At 35.6% G+C, this 15,170-nt stretch overlaps 1 protein-coding gene across 25 annotated transcripts in view; it reads left to right on the top strand.

The window, feature by feature from the left end:
• Positions 1 to 15,170, top strand: part of PCNX1 (pecanex 1) — a 104,302-nt gene that overhangs the window by 45,235 nt on the left and 43,897 nt on the right. For 21 of the 25 annotated variants that reach the window (XR_012586714.1, XR_012586712.1, XR_012586716.1 and 18 more), the window contains 9 exons: positions 976 to 1,066; positions 2,810 to 2,867; positions 5,017 to 5,234; positions 6,335 to 6,488; positions 7,257 to 7,289; positions 8,350 to 8,521; positions 12,130 to 12,240; positions 12,733 to 12,824; positions 14,115 to 14,224. Coding sequence is in view for 15 of the 25 variants with exons in the window: in XM_074584808.1 (XP_074440909.1) it covers positions 976 to 1,066; positions 2,810 to 2,867; positions 5,017 to 5,234; positions 6,335 to 6,488; positions 7,257 to 7,289; positions 8,350 to 8,521; positions 12,130 to 12,240; positions 12,733 to 12,824; positions 14,115 to 14,224 (1,039 nt within the window). In the remaining 10 variants the exon portion in view is untranslated. The remainder of the gene's footprint in view (positions 1 to 975; positions 1,067 to 2,809; positions 2,868 to 5,016; positions 5,235 to 6,334; positions 6,489 to 7,256; positions 7,290 to 8,349; positions 8,522 to 12,129; positions 12,241 to 12,732; positions 12,825 to 14,114; positions 14,225 to 15,170) is intronic. The other 4 variants (XM_074584810.1, XM_074584805.1, XM_074584798.1 and 1 more) reach the window with 2 other exon arrangements.

The raw sequence follows: 15,170 nt of genomic DNA, 5'->3' as shown, positions 1-15,170 counted from the left end.
AATCAGCTTCCTGCATTCAGAGCTGAAATACATTGAACCTGGCCTTCAGGGGAAATTACAATGCTTATCTCTCTGATCAGTGTATTGTGGGAGAAGGACACTGTAAAAACATCATATTGTGAGTGAGGTAATTTATCATTTGAGTTATAATCTCTGACTACTTTTTTGTTAATTATATATTTAGGAATAGCTTGATACTGTTCATTCAAAAAGTCTTCAATAATATCTTTAGGAAATTAAGGTTAATGGAGTTCCAGTAACTCCAAATGGTTTATCTGAAAAGTTATTTTGCAGTCTTCTGTTCTTATACTGAAGTGTTTGCTTCTGGCTTGTAGAATAAATCTCTGCCTGCCATTCATGTTTTAGTTTTTCTAGAGGTATAATTTATGGAGCATCTGGCCACTTCTTTCACTCTTTGTGTTTCTTTTCAATTAGACATGTGCCTCTAAAAATAATTTTATTTAGGACGCTTGAGGAATCACTGCCTTAGCTAAATACCATGGTTCTTAAATGCTGATAGCAAATGATTTACTGATTGTTCTGCTGGGGGTGGGGAAGAACTGAAGAAGCTGGTCATGGCAAGCTTTTTACCTGGTTATTCTCTAAGGTGGGGTGGGGGAAGGCTTACATTGTGCTTCTGTTGTTTTAATGGTGACATCTTCTAAATACAAACTCTTAAAATTTAATTCGGTATTGCAGTTTACTGTATATATGTCATGTAAAATGGTATGCAAGAGGACTGAGTAGCTAATGTCTTGTCTGCACTGATGACACGTTAATGTGTAATCACATTTTGTATTCTGACACTGATATAAATTTAGATGAGAGCATCTGTCGTTTGTTTCGTGGCCAGCCCAGCCTAAACCACGACAGATTCCTAAATTGATCTCAGTAGTAAGTTAATAAATAGAAACTAGTGCCAGTGGGATGAAACATTATGAAATTTTGACCTGCTTTTGACCTTTTCTTTAATAGGTAAGTTCAGTTCTACGCTCTACGAGACAGGGGGCTGCGACATGTCGCTTGTGAACTTTGAGCCAGCTGCAAGAAGAGCATCCAACATCTGGTGTGTGTGAAGGCCAGTCAAGAGTGATGATTCTTGTCTTACTGCAACAAAATCTTTGGTTTTAATTTTAAAAGGTTATTTGGTGCAGACTACAAAAAAATCAATATAAAATATTATCCATATACTTTACTTTTGAAACCTAAATTATTTTTACTAGAAGATGACACTAGCTGAATAAATAATCTCCACTTAAATAAATCTCAGATAATGAAGACTACTATTAGCTTAAGCAGTAAATGTCCAAACGGAGAACTTGACAAATGCATTTTTGATTGGTTTATAGAATGCCTTTCTTAAAGGATTTAACACAGGTTTTGAGAAAGTAGGTGGCTGTTTACCATAATGGCTATTAACTTATTTACAAATGAACTTCCAATTGTGAAGCAAATGTAAACTGATAAATTTGTTTTCAAGTTCATAGATGCCATGAAACAATACATGGAAATGTTAACGTGCCTGAGGCTAAAATTTGACTTACAGTTGAAATAGCCAGCTACATACTGGAAAGTTCATCTGCTGTTGGAAAGATGCCCTTTCTTTCTCTGACAGGACAGGAGGCAGAAGAGAGAAAAAAAAAAAAAACAAGCCCAAAACCTCCCACGGGCCCCATCTTCCCCAATCCACTTCACTACATAAAACTGCTCTGAAGCTATTGCATCATGCTGAATGCTACAAATTCCCACCATGTATAGGTGGAATAGCTATTGGAATTATGGAATAATGAATATAAAAGCTCCCATCTTCAAATTTTTGTTGTGAAAGTGTGCAAGTGCATCTTGTAGAGTTGAACTTTGACAAAAAGTTCTGTATTCCTTGCACAAAGCTGCCAATGCCTGCCTCTACTGCTTGCATGTTCCAGATGCAATGGCTTTGCTGGTGGCTGCTGCTAGGAAGTTATATGTGCTAATGGAAGGAACAACCTGGCCAACTGGCCACATCTAAATAATCGGATCTCTGCTTTAGAGAACACTTGAGTTTCAGTGAAGTAAAATTGATAACAAAGAATGTTTTTATCTTAAGGCAAGGATCTGAAGGAAAGCTGCATAAATTTGATACGAGTCTTAGAGCCATGTGATTTACATGGAAAACAAACATCCAAAAGCTTTCCAAAATGGGGGAAAAAAGCAATGGTTGGATATGGACTCTCATACAGTAAGAGAAATTTCTCCTCACCTCTAATGAATGGAAACTGCAGTTATTTTGCTCTTCTTACCAGAGGTTTATTTAAAGTTAAGATTTTCATAGGCAATGTAAGATTAAGTAACTCAGTGTACTCGTGTTAAGTATGTACTATTTTTGGCAGTTTTGGGACCTTGGTAAAAACAGTATAGAATTAACAAAAACTCTGTATGCAAACACATAGCAGACTCTACAGTCCCTTAGTGATTTGATGCATGTTTACACATCAGTAGCTAACGGATTATGGAACATCTATGTTTTTTTTCAAGTGGAATAATTGCTATATTGTGATAATCCTTGTTAGACAATTTAGGGACTAGGTGTTGAGAAAGTTATACCAAGGATAAGAGTCTCCTGATGTACTATAGCTACAGAGTTTACCACAGTACACAAGAGTAAGTGGATACTTGTATTTAAAATATGTAATTCAAGGAAAAACTTAAAGAAAGATTTTTAGTTAAAATTTGCAAGGATTCAAAACTTAATTTGGGACACTAGAAAATGAGCGGCCTGTTGAAATAAAATGTAGTTTTATAATCTGAAGTCTTTCCCCTGTTCTTATAGTGACACGGACTCTCACGTATCGAGTTCTACCTCAGTTCGCTTTTATCCACACGATCTAGTAAGTTTTTCTTATTTATTTTTAAAGCATGCAAAAAAATCAGAAGACTTTCCAATTTTAAAGCACTGATTAATCATCCTATGTGGTAGTTCTTTGTTCTTAAGAAGGATTTTTGCCTGGGTTTAAATGAAGATAAAGTATTCACTGTTGCAGTGTCTTCATATATACACACAAATTCATCCTTCTGCATAGCACTTGAAAATTTAAATGTAAATGGTTTCCTCTGATCTAAAGCATATTGATTATGTAAATCATGTGGAAATTGGATGTTCTGAGATACCTTGTAAAGGTTTCCAGAGATTGACTGGACAACTTGGACACAGTTTGCCTTTTGTGCATTAATAAGATTAGCAGGCAGCAGCAAGAATAAATTTCGTGTTCTGACCAAGAGAAACTTCAGTAATTTTCCTGAAAGGAATTTAAGTATCTGTCACTGGAGTCTGCTGTACAAAATATTAATTCATATGCAAGGAGTGACTGGGGAAAAAAGGCAGAGGCTTACGCTGTTTCATACTGCAAATAGCTTTAGCATTCCTTAGTTTTATCATCTCAAACCCTTTACATTGTTTTCAAGTCCAGACATATCTGTACTCTTAATTTTGAAGTCTTATATTGCTGTGTCATGAAGACAGTGCAAATGGTCACGTTTCTTAAGCTAGGAAACCAAAATATATTGAAGTACCTAAATAACTAGTCAAGAAGGAAAATTAAATATGGATTCAGCATTTGGCAGAGGAGCAAGAGCCCTCCATTTGCCTGACCATGCTTTAGATCAAGAATGTGCTCTTCAAACCTGGTGTCTGCTAGAGGATATTTCCTTGCTTTCCACCATCCCCCTCGAAAATGCAGCGTTCAAAAAAGACGCTGCATTACCTCTTATGTGCTGTTGGTTTCCTAGTGCGGCCTCATTAGAGGGGACGATTCTGTTTAAGGCAAACTCGTAAAGTCTTAGCCCATGTGCCTATGTGGAAGTTTCCACTGGAATTTATTATTAGTGCTACAAATGTTACGTTATGGTGATTCTTTTTAAAAGTTGTCAAAAAATCACATGTTTTCTGACACAGCTTATCTTAGATAGTATGTTTTCTATTTTTGAAATGCCTTTAGAAAGGGAGTGTTCGTGCTTGTTGTTTTTATTAGTATTTTTCTAGGAAGGAAAAGCTGGCTCAGCACAGTTACAGTACACTGATGCTTTAAAGAGTTATGAAAAAAATTTTCAACAACTTGAAATCAAATGTTAAACTTTAAGATAATTGCAGAAAAAAACCCAACCCAAAACCCATATAATTTTTGACACTTAAAGGTGACATGAGTATTTAAATTTTACCCTTTGCCTTAAGATTGTGAATATTTTTCATTAAATGACATTTTAACAATGATATTGTTTAAGAATAAAGGGCAGTGCGTTAAGACGTTTAATGGGCTGTTAATGAAATCTATGAAGTGGTTAGATGACACATACATACTGTAGTAACTTTTTAACCTTCCGAGTATTCTCCTTAAAGAACACTTACGGTTGTTAGAATTACTGTGATTTCAAGAGAATGCTAGAGTGACAAACTACAAAATATGTGAGAAATGTAGTCAGTCATAAATAGTACTTGACTAGTTAGGGTAGAGCTTTTTTTAGTTTGTCTCTGCGTATATTCTGAATGTAGTGAGTTTGAATTTGACCACTGATGCACACATATGTTGCTTTGTCATGCAAAAGCATCCATTCAGCATGGGTGTGCATGCACATTAGCTGACTATAAGAAATGTGTTGTAATTTATTTATTTTCAGAATTGGATTATTCATGTAGTATACGTTATTCCTGTTCACGTATCAGTTTACTTGTCTTCAAATTTGAAGTTTTCAAAGTAAATGGGATAATGTACTTGGAAGACATGTTCGTGCTTCATTTGAAATTAGTCATATGCTAAAATGCCGAACAGTTGTGTTGTAAGCAAACTGTTATTGCTGCTGGTGCTATTCATTTGCTATGATAAGGACAGGGAATGTAAGTGAAGCCCAAGAACTGACAGTGTTTAACATGCAACTTCTCAAAAGTGAAACTAAATAATTCTAGCAATTTTTTCCAAAGCCGTTTCCAGTAAAATACACTGATACAATAAAAATGAGCTTTTGTTAATACTGACTTTCTTTTAGCTTTCTCTTCCTCAGATCAGGTTGAACAGGCTGCTAACCATGGATACAGATCTGCTGGAGCAGCAAGATATTGACCTGAGCCCTGACCTTCAGGACCACATGCAACCTCCAGAGGAAGCAGCTCAAAAAGTCAAGCAGTACTATCGCTTTTGGATCCTGCCTAAGCTTTGGATTAGCATCAATTTTGATAGATTAACTCTTCTGGCTTTATTTGATAGGTGAGATCCTTGTGTGTTACTAGACCTCAGAAAGTAAACATTAAAAAATGGTAACTAAACTGTAATACAGATAAAGCTATCCTTAGAGAATTGTATTTATTCACTGTACTCTGAAAGACAAAAGAATAATACAAAATGCAGTTTTTCTAAAATAATGAGGGCTACTCTCCCTTTTTTTTTTTCTCCAGCGATGCTAAAAAGGAAAAAAAAAAAAACACAACACAAAGGAAAACAAACCCCTCACTTTGCATGAGTTGGGTGATAACATGTTTGGTCAAAAAGAGAGACTTGTTGCTAATATTTAAAGTAAGAAAATAACCTTTTCCAAAAAACTAATTAAAAGGGTCTAGAACCTGGCATATGCTTACATTATTTCAGCAAGTAGAGAGAATTTACCTGCTATTTCAAAGCATTTTTCCAAAGGGTCATCTAAAACTGTAATCAGTTGTCCCTGCTGCATTTACCCAGTGGAATAAAATGAAGGTGACCCCCAGGTTACCAGCTTTTGTAATATATATAGTATTTAAATTTTGGTAGTGAACTTCCTTGAGATAAACAATACAGTAGTGATTTTTGTCCAGGCATAAATACTATCAGTTCTGTTCCTAAGCACTACCAATATCATATGGAATTCTCTTTATTCCACTTGGTGTATCTTAGCCAAGTCAGAGTATTTTTAGTTTCTTCATTACAGAATTATGAATGACAGATTATATACAGATAAGCTATTGTGTATATTTTTTTTACGGGCTTGTAATCATCCTGTGTGGCCCTTGAATATTGATTTATGTTACAGGCTGTGCTTCTGGTTGAGCATTTGAATTATTTCTGAAATTATCTGCTGAAGTTATCTTCTGCTCGTTAGAGTTCAATTCCATAAGATACTAATAGCTTTCAGCTATCATTGAAAGCTCCTAGGTAGCTCCTAACTTTGCTAAAAGACAGTGTACTAGCATAGTCTATGCGGGTTCAAATCTATTAACTACTTTGCTACCAGAAGCATAACTCTTGGTAACTTCTGACCCTAACTGTTCCTTTGCAGCTTTTTTTAGACATAGTTAGCTTTTAATTCTTTTTTTTTTCCTCTCCCTCTAATACAGGAATCGTGAGATCCTTGAAAACGTGTTAGCTGTCATCCTTGCTATTCTGGTTGCATTTCTGGGCTCTGTACTTCTTATAGAGGGCTTTTTCAAGGATATTTGGGTCTTCCAGTTCTGCCTGGTAATAGCCAGTTGTCAGTACTCACTGTTGAAGGTATTTTAATTTCTATCTTCACTTTTATAAACAATAGAAATAACTTTGGTTGGGTGTTGCAGGCTAGTTAGAGCTTTAAGGAAAAAACTACATGTTTATCATTTAAATAGAAATGAGTAAACTTCAACTTCATGGAAAGCTTGATAGATGGTCAGACAAGGTCACTTCACTAGAATGGTTCTAGTGAATGTTTGCTAAACAACCTTCTATTTGTTGTTCTCATGCACTTTGTTTTCCCAAAGAGGAGCACATTCATACTGGCTGAAAACAGCCTACAAACTAAACTTGAAGTGTTACTGGTTTTTTTTTTTGTTTTTTTTATTGGATACACCTCAATGCATTCATATTAAGCAATTATATCTGAGAATATTTTTAATCAGAATCTTAGTTCTTATTAGAAAATTGTTAATGGTATTTTTGTAACTTAAGAATGATTGTTTATTTCCTTATGATTAGACTATTAGGGTGGAAATTATATTTAAAATTAAAGTGCATAACACATTTTGTGTTTAAAAAAAAAATAGAAGTTCTAGAAACTAGGTTTGGTTTTTTAAAACCTTTAGCTGTAGACGTACACTCTTTGAACAGTGGGTTTTTTTTTGGTTTAATACATTGTGGTATTTAAAAGCTGTACAGTTGCTTTGAAAATTGTAAAACTAATTGTAGATATTATTAAAAGAACTTTAATCAGGAATGTGTGTGTGTGTGGGGAGGTAAATGCACTTGTCCGTAGATTGGGTAACTTTCCTCTTTCTGTTTTGGTTTCAGAGCGTTCAGCCAGATTCTTCTTCCCCCCGACATGTAAGTCATGGCCACGTGCCACTGGATTAACCCGGCAGATGTAGAACTCCCACATAAAATTAATCTTTTTATTTTGATCTTTTCAGCATTTTTCTTGGGTACCTTTTTATAAGGCACAAGAGGTGTATGTTGTCTTAGTCTGTGAGAAGGGAACTGATACTATTTCCACCTCCCGCTTTGTTTGTATTTAGCAATCGCGTCCTCCCTGTTTTAAGCCTAGCTTCTGCTGTGGAGTCTTATTGTGATAAGTTTTTTGACAAATCTTTAGTATTCAAGCAATTATACTGAGAATTATTCCTAATGCTGTAATTTACTGTGCTGGTATGAACTGACATGACTTTGCTGTTCTATTCTGGTCTTGTAGATCACTCAGTTGTCCTAGTGTGCACATAAACTTATTTTTTCACTCTATTAAGCAGAGTATGCAATGCTTTAGTGAGCATTAACATTTGAGCATGGAAATGTTAATGTGCTAGCATTGCACAATATGTTTATATTCTGTTGTGCATCTGATAAATTGCCAAGACAAAATATTTTTATGTCCTAAATTAGATATGAAAAAGCATTATTCCTCTGCAGCAAGCGTTTCTATTATTTTAGGTAATAAGCTGTGTGTTTTAATGAACACACAAATGCAGATTTCCCCCCGCCCCCCCATCAGGAGCAGTATCTGAGTAATAAACTTTAATTGCATTTTCTTAAAAATTAATGTATTATCTCTTGCTTATGAAGCCTAGTTAGAGTTTCTCTGGCATTTAGTATTGCAAGAATCATATTTTAAAACTTAGTAGATAATAAGGAAGGGTGAATATAGCTTAGTCTAACTTAAGCAAACTTGTCCTTTTTATATCAAAGCCACAAAAAAAAGACTTACATCAGTGCAAGGCAATGCATTAAAGATTTTATGAACAAAACTTAAGGATGTGCTGAGGTGACAGTATGTTAATTGGTGAACAATGATTAATTTTCGTTCTGAAACTGTCTGTAACAATAATAATTACTTTTTCTGCTAATAATGAAACAATACCGGTTTTGTTGTGTTTTTTTTTTTTTGAAACAGGGTCATAATCGTATCATAGCCTATAGTAGGCCTGTATATTTCTGTTTATGTTGTGGTCTTATTTGGCTGTTGGATTATGGCAGCAGAAACATATCTACAACAAGATTCAGGTTGTATGGAATGGCTTTCACCAACCCATTGCTGCTGCTGTCAGCCAGGGACTTAGTTATAGGTGAGTGGCCTTTTCATGGATTTTAATTGTTTGCTTCACCACAGTAGACATCTTTCTTTTTCCACTCTGCATCTTGTTATGACACTGTTGCAACATCACCTTCTAAATGCAGTTCTTTTAGTTTCCTTTGGAAAGAGTAGTTTTAGCTTTGCCAAAGTTTATGGGAAAATTCCCCCTTCTATAGCTTTGCTGTAACAAACTGCAGAGATGCCAACTAATACGGTGTCATAGGAAAAAAAAATATTTTTAGCTTTTTAATTATGTAGTATCTTAGTCTTCATCCCTGAAACTTCTGTTCTTTCTTCTTAGCTTGGACCTGGATAAGCTACCCTATGCTTGGACCTAGCTGCTCAGTAGTTAAAGAAATGTTTTGATTTGGACTCTTTTTGTACTTTCTAGAGGGGTCACGGCACATCAGTGCGACTTCTCTTAAATCAGGTTATTTGTGTTTAGCAATCAAGTGGAGCAGTATGGACACAATGTTTAAAAACACTATAGGCAGATTAAGTCTTATTTAATGTGTATCTTTGCAGAACAGGCCTATCGGCAGTACCAAAAAATACAATTTTGTGCTGTATGTGAGGTACTTGCATTGTATTCTGAGCAGCACAGTGCATTCATAATACTGCTGGTATTTAACACCCTCACCTCCAAAAGAATCCAACACAGAAAACAAACAACAACAAAGCCCACCAAAACCAACAAACCTTTCCCCTGTTTACTTACAAAATTTGTTGAAAACAGTAACAGCAGAGCCCATAAAAAGGAGAAAAAGAATGTAAACACTTGAAGACCATCTTATCATGGAAACTGTGCGTATTCTTTAAAGGAGCAAAGTTATTATCTAAAGGTCTGGATCACCTCTTTGGAGGGGGAAGAAAATACGTAAGAATTCATCTAAATTGAACAGACGTGCTCTTCAGTTGTACCAAAATATCTGGGCATGAAAGACTACAGCAGCTAAATTTTATGACTTCATGCCTCCAGTTCCTGGACAGTCTTCTGTCAAAGAAAAATTAAAACTTGGTATTGCTTTTGATTCTTCTTTCTTTTATTTTATTTTATTTTTGACTTTTAGTTGATTTATAAGAATTACCAATTTGGCATTTTGAGAATTAGTTTTTATTACTTGATTTTTAGGAGCATTCTGAATTTCTTACCTCATACTGTTTCCCCCTTCAACTTTGTGGTAGTAAATCTGTGCTTAAATGTAAATGCCTGGAGGGAAAAGGTCTAAGCCACTTATTTATGAACAGAGTATTGTCCAGGCATTTCCAGAGGTGCTTTTTTACAGATTCTATGGATCTGTCCATGCACTGGCATACTGAAGTTAAGACAGCAGATATTTTTGACTCATTCAAGATATGTAAAGATGTAAAAGTAGCTTCATTTCCCCTTGTTTATGCTCTGTCAATTTCAGAAATCTTGTCTTCCCTTTCCTATTACCTTGAGTGGTTGCATAATGTATAGCCATATCCCCATAAGGTAATACATAACTCTATGTAGGTGGTGTGTTGCATTGTGAAAGTGACCTACTTTTACAAAGTACTTAAGAGCCTTTTCCATTTTTAAAAAGCCATGCTGGCATCTTCATCAGGCCGTGTCCATTTTGGGATTAGCTTTTAAAACTTCTTGGTTCAGGAGTTCTGAATGCTTTTTCATCCTTGTGTTTTACTGATCTTCTTGGGTATCTTGTACCAGCTTTTGTGTTCTGTTTTTCTTAGCAGTTCTGCCAATAAAAAAATCAGATTGCCAGAACAGCTCTCACTTAAAAAAACCAAACCAAAATAAAAACCTACACCCCCCCCTTTGCTGTAAACCCTTGCCTTTGGAGTAACTCTTAATGTTGCTGAACCACTGTTTCAAAAAGCTTTGCGTGTATTATACAGCAAGCTGGCTTCTAGCAAACATACTTTGTTAGCACAAAGTAAAAATCTCAGCTGCCTTTTTTCCCATTCCCAGGCGCAGCTACTAGAACAACACAGGTGCAGGGCAAGGCAAACTTTGTGTCTAGATAGCATAATTGCTAAATAAAATAATTGCTGTGTCCTTGCCAACAGACAAGTGAGCACTAGTATAAATTTTTCATTTATTTATTTTGTGTCCCACATACTGGACTTGATCAGTTGGTCTAAATCTGCTCAACGCTTATAACAATCACTTTCTGTTTTGACTCGCGTGGTTCCCATTAGAGAGCAATTCTGTTACAGACTTAATAGCAATCAGAAATGTTGGCTTTTTGCTGGGCTACTCTCTCTAAATTGCGCATTCTTAGATCTATTTTATGATTTTGTTTTCAGTGCACTGAAGATAGTTTAACTTACAGGCCTTGATGAAGCAAATTTGTAACCTGTCAGTGAGAGAACACTTTATTGTTTCTCTCCTATATAGGCTTCTTTGAGTAATGATTTGAGATCAAGGTTTGACTTGAGAATTCTGAAAAATGTTTTCTTCGGCTCCTTATATTTCCTAATTTGTATCGGTAAAGTGATACAGAACTTAATGTTTTTCCCAAGCTCTGAACCTACATGTTTTAAAACAACATTTAGTTATTTCATTTTACCAAGGAGTAGGGGAAAAAAAATAAAAATCAGATTCTTAGTAGCTATTGCACCGTAAATATTTCTAATGTGATATCCTCTAGTATCCAGCCATTCTGTGGATATAAAGTTAGAAATGTAAAACTGAGACTTGTGGTTCTTTACAGGATGCTTTAAAATTGGTTTCTTCTCTTGGTCACTGAAGCCACAGTCAATAAGGTTATAGAAAATCCTCCCTAAACAGTCAGATTTTTGTCTGTGAGAGTTATTTTAATGGTTTGATCCTTCTGTCCCTCAAAACCTAGAATTTGTAATATGCTGCTGCTTGTGAATTGTATCTGAACTACTTAAAGCTGTGTAAAAGATTGTTGTTTCTGCATATCTTATTCCTTAAGATGGAAAGTAAATGATACGTGCAGGTTAGGACACACTGTTCTTTTTATTAAGTGACATTTGTATATCATTGCATTCTTAAGTCCTGTAATTTGCAGAGGTTTTAATGGTTTATACAGTTACCCATTTTCATTTAAAAAACTAAAAAAGTCATTTAGGATCAGAACTTTTCAGAAGTGGTGTGGGAAAATGGGTAAAATTGTCAGACGTTATTAGTGGCAGAAAACCCAGAGGTGAAATGCTTGGCCTCTCTTACGTCACTGTGGCTGGTGTTAGCTTGCTCCTGTAACTCCAGACAGGCAGTTAGGCTTGCATAAGCCTCATTTACAATGAGTGAAAACTTACAGATCTTCTAATCTGTAAAGACTCTTGGCTGATCTTTGCTAAATAAAAATGGAAAGCCTGAATTGGCCTGTGTCCATTTCTACAGCAATTAAAATGGAAGTACAAGAAATCTGACTTACTGGTCTATGTAACCTCTATATTCAGTCAGTTCTGAGTCTTTGAAGTAGGGATTTGCATAATGGATGTTTTTCTTAGAAATAATAGAAGTACTTCAGTGATGTTGAGTTAATAGGTGTGTGTGATACCATAGAACTTGTAACTGAAGAGTACGTTACCATGCTGTATTTTTCATATTCGCCACTTTTTCAACTATTTTTTTTTCTTCCGTAGTGTTTACACTATGTTTCCCTATAGTATTCTTCATTGGTCTTCTGCCTCAGGTGAATACATTTGTGATGTATCTCTGTGAACAGCTGGATATTCACGTCTTTGGTGGCAATGGTGAGTGTTGGGGGTTTTTTTTATGTCAGTGTCAAAAGCGTTAGATTAGGAACAGCCATCAGATTAGTAGGCTAGCTAAAAAAAATTAGTGATTACACTTTATTATTCCTACCCTCTAAACATAGAATACTAACTGTATTTTTTTAAAAGGCTAAAGGTCTTGTGGTGGATTATCGAAAAATAGTTACTGTCCTAAGTCTGTCAAAAAGTATACTTTCTTCCCCGACTGGTTTCTGTTGCAGTTGTTAACCATTCTCATGGTAATGCTGTTGAAAAAATGAGGTGGTAAATAAAACCACATAAACTACTCTCTTAAAACAAACAAAAAAATCATTTGTAGGGGAAAATAAAGTAGTTAGTGTGGGTTGGATTTTTTTTTATATCAGAGGGATGTTGCAACTAGGGGGTGGATAACTTAATCATTCAGAAGTATTTTGTATTGTAACCTAATTGCGTAACACTGAATTTTTCTTTCTTTCCTATGATATTCAGCTACCACAAGCCTGCTTGCAGCACTTTACAGTTTTATCTGTAGTATTGTGGCAGTTGCCTTGTTGTACGGACTGTGCTATGGTGCCCTGAAGGTGAGCAAAATTTTAGACAGAGCATACCTCAATGTTTTGGGTTTTATTCTCTGCGTCTTTGTATCTTAGATACTTAAATATGCAGAAAGTGAATTAGAAATGTTAGTCTGATTTGATAGGGTTTTATACTTGCTCAGCTGTGATATCAATAAAGGAGATGCAATGCAAGAACAAAGCAGATTTTTTACTTTTAAAAGGGGTATGATTTGTGCCTGCACTAACAGGCTGGTTTTTTGTCTGAAAACGCATGACTCTTAGTCAGCTCCATTCTGCGTTGATTCTTGAAAAAAAGAATCATTTAAGTGGCTTGTTTGTAGCTCAGTCTTCATGTGTTGGTTTGTTAATCTCTCAAAACGGCTCATGTGAGTATTTTTTCCAGTACTGCAAACCAGAAATAGTCTTTTCATATTAATCTTTACTTGAAAATAAACCAGGAAATAGTTTGTAGTGTCAAAGTGAAGATGCATGCCTCTCTAAAAAGTAGAGTTAGCTGGCAGGGGGTGGAACCCACCCAAAACCAGCAGCTTTTCCGTGCTTGAAATGCCATTCTGTTTGAAAACGCTATTGTTTTGGTTCTGTTTGCTGGTTTCAGGTGTGTGTCAGTAATCAAATGCTCTTGATTCACAATTAACAGTAGCATGTGCACCTTCCAGTTCGGAGTTAATGGGCTTTTTTCCACTCTGTCCAGAGGGTAAAAAGTTGCTAGAGGAAATACTCCCATGATGCCATCACCCGCAGAACATCATTAGCTTTCTGTGAATTTGTACATTTGTCTTACTAGCCTTTTGTAAACACATCTGTTCAAGATAAACAAGCTTTAGCACAGAATCACTGTCTCATCTTTGCAGATCCAATACAAATTGTAAAATTCAAAATATTTTTGAAAAAAAAACTAAAACCACTGGTTTGATCTGAATTCAGCACATCAGAAAAAAATAAATCTGAGTAAAAACATATGTAACTTTCAAAATTAACAGGTGACTAAATGCAGCTCTAGGAACCTGTGATACAAGGAATGTAAGAAATTCTTCACAAGGGTTATGAAAACAGATGACTTTAGTGATTAAGATGGTGTGGCCTTAAGGGATGTATACTATGTTAGAGTTTCTGATCTATAGTTAGACATAGGTAAATATTGAACAATATTTTATACTAAAAGTCCTGTTTCATTTTTGTGGAATCGTAGTTAATATTTCCATGCTCTTACTAAGATGTACATAATTCTTGTATGCCAGATAAGTGTTGTATATAATTTGTCTCCTTTTTTTAACGTTTCGTTTCTGTTTCCAGGATTCTTGGGATGGGCAGCATATTCCAGTTCTCTTCTCCATATTTTGTGGTTTGTTAGTGGCAATATCGTATCATCTCAGCCGACAAAGTAGTGACCCTTCTGTACTTTTGTAAGTGACTCAGTTTGTGTACCTTCCCCAAGGAAGAAGCAAGTGCCAAGAGAACATTATTTATAATGTTAGATACTAATACTGTTTGAACTGGTAGTCACCAGCATCATCATAGTGTGATACTGGTTCAGTAGTTAGAGAGCAATTCTCAAATTTTGCACTTAGTTCTGCCTCTAACAACAGCTTTTTGTTGTGACTTTTGGCAAATCACTTACATGCCAAAATTTAATTTGACTGCCTGCTGATGTTCTCTAAAATGCCAGTCAGATGCCATCTTTCTGGTGGTGTGTTTGTGCTGAACAGTCTGTACCCGTTCTGTATTTAAAGAGGTGCTCAAAGCACTAGGTTAAGCTAAAGCCCACGTGGATTTTTTTGAACCGTTTCTCTCACTTCGTTATTATGTTCTTATCTTCAGTGTTCCCTCAAAGCACTCTTTCAAATGATTTTGTCTCAGATGCAAGACAATAAGGATCTGTTTTTGTGATGAGCGTTCCTGTCTAGTAAGGGAAATTGCGTATTTGTGTTGCTGTTCTGAGTTGGAGTGTTGATCTGATGATGAGAGTATTTATGATTCAGTTAATAATTAATGTCTAAAACAAAATAGTTCCAGTAGGAGAAACACCTCCCACACAATAGCCAATAGAGGCTCAGTCACATACCTGGGTTAGTCAGAGCTTAAACTTGGATTTAAATTTAGCCATAATGTTGGATGAATTTGATAAGCCGTAGTCCGAGGTAGATAGTGAGGGACCTCTTCTGTGAACAGGGTGATTAATGATTCGCAAGTGTTCACACAGAAGGAAAATTCTTATCTTTAGGTTGACAACTAAACCTTGTCCTGTTACGTTTAGTTCGGATGACTTTACTTAGTTGGTATGAGGTCCTTGTCCCTAGATACCTCTTTTGTTCTTTCCAAGTATTAAAGCCTGGATGCTTATGATTGACC

Source organism: Larus michahellis, chromosome 4 (genome assembly GCF_964199755.1).
Source record: "Larus michahellis chromosome 4, bLarMic1.1, whole genome shotgun sequence".
Lineage (NCBI taxonomy): Eukaryota > Metazoa > Chordata > Aves > Charadriiformes > Laridae > Larus > Larus michahellis.
This window is presented reverse-complemented; position numbering and strand designations above follow the sequence as displayed.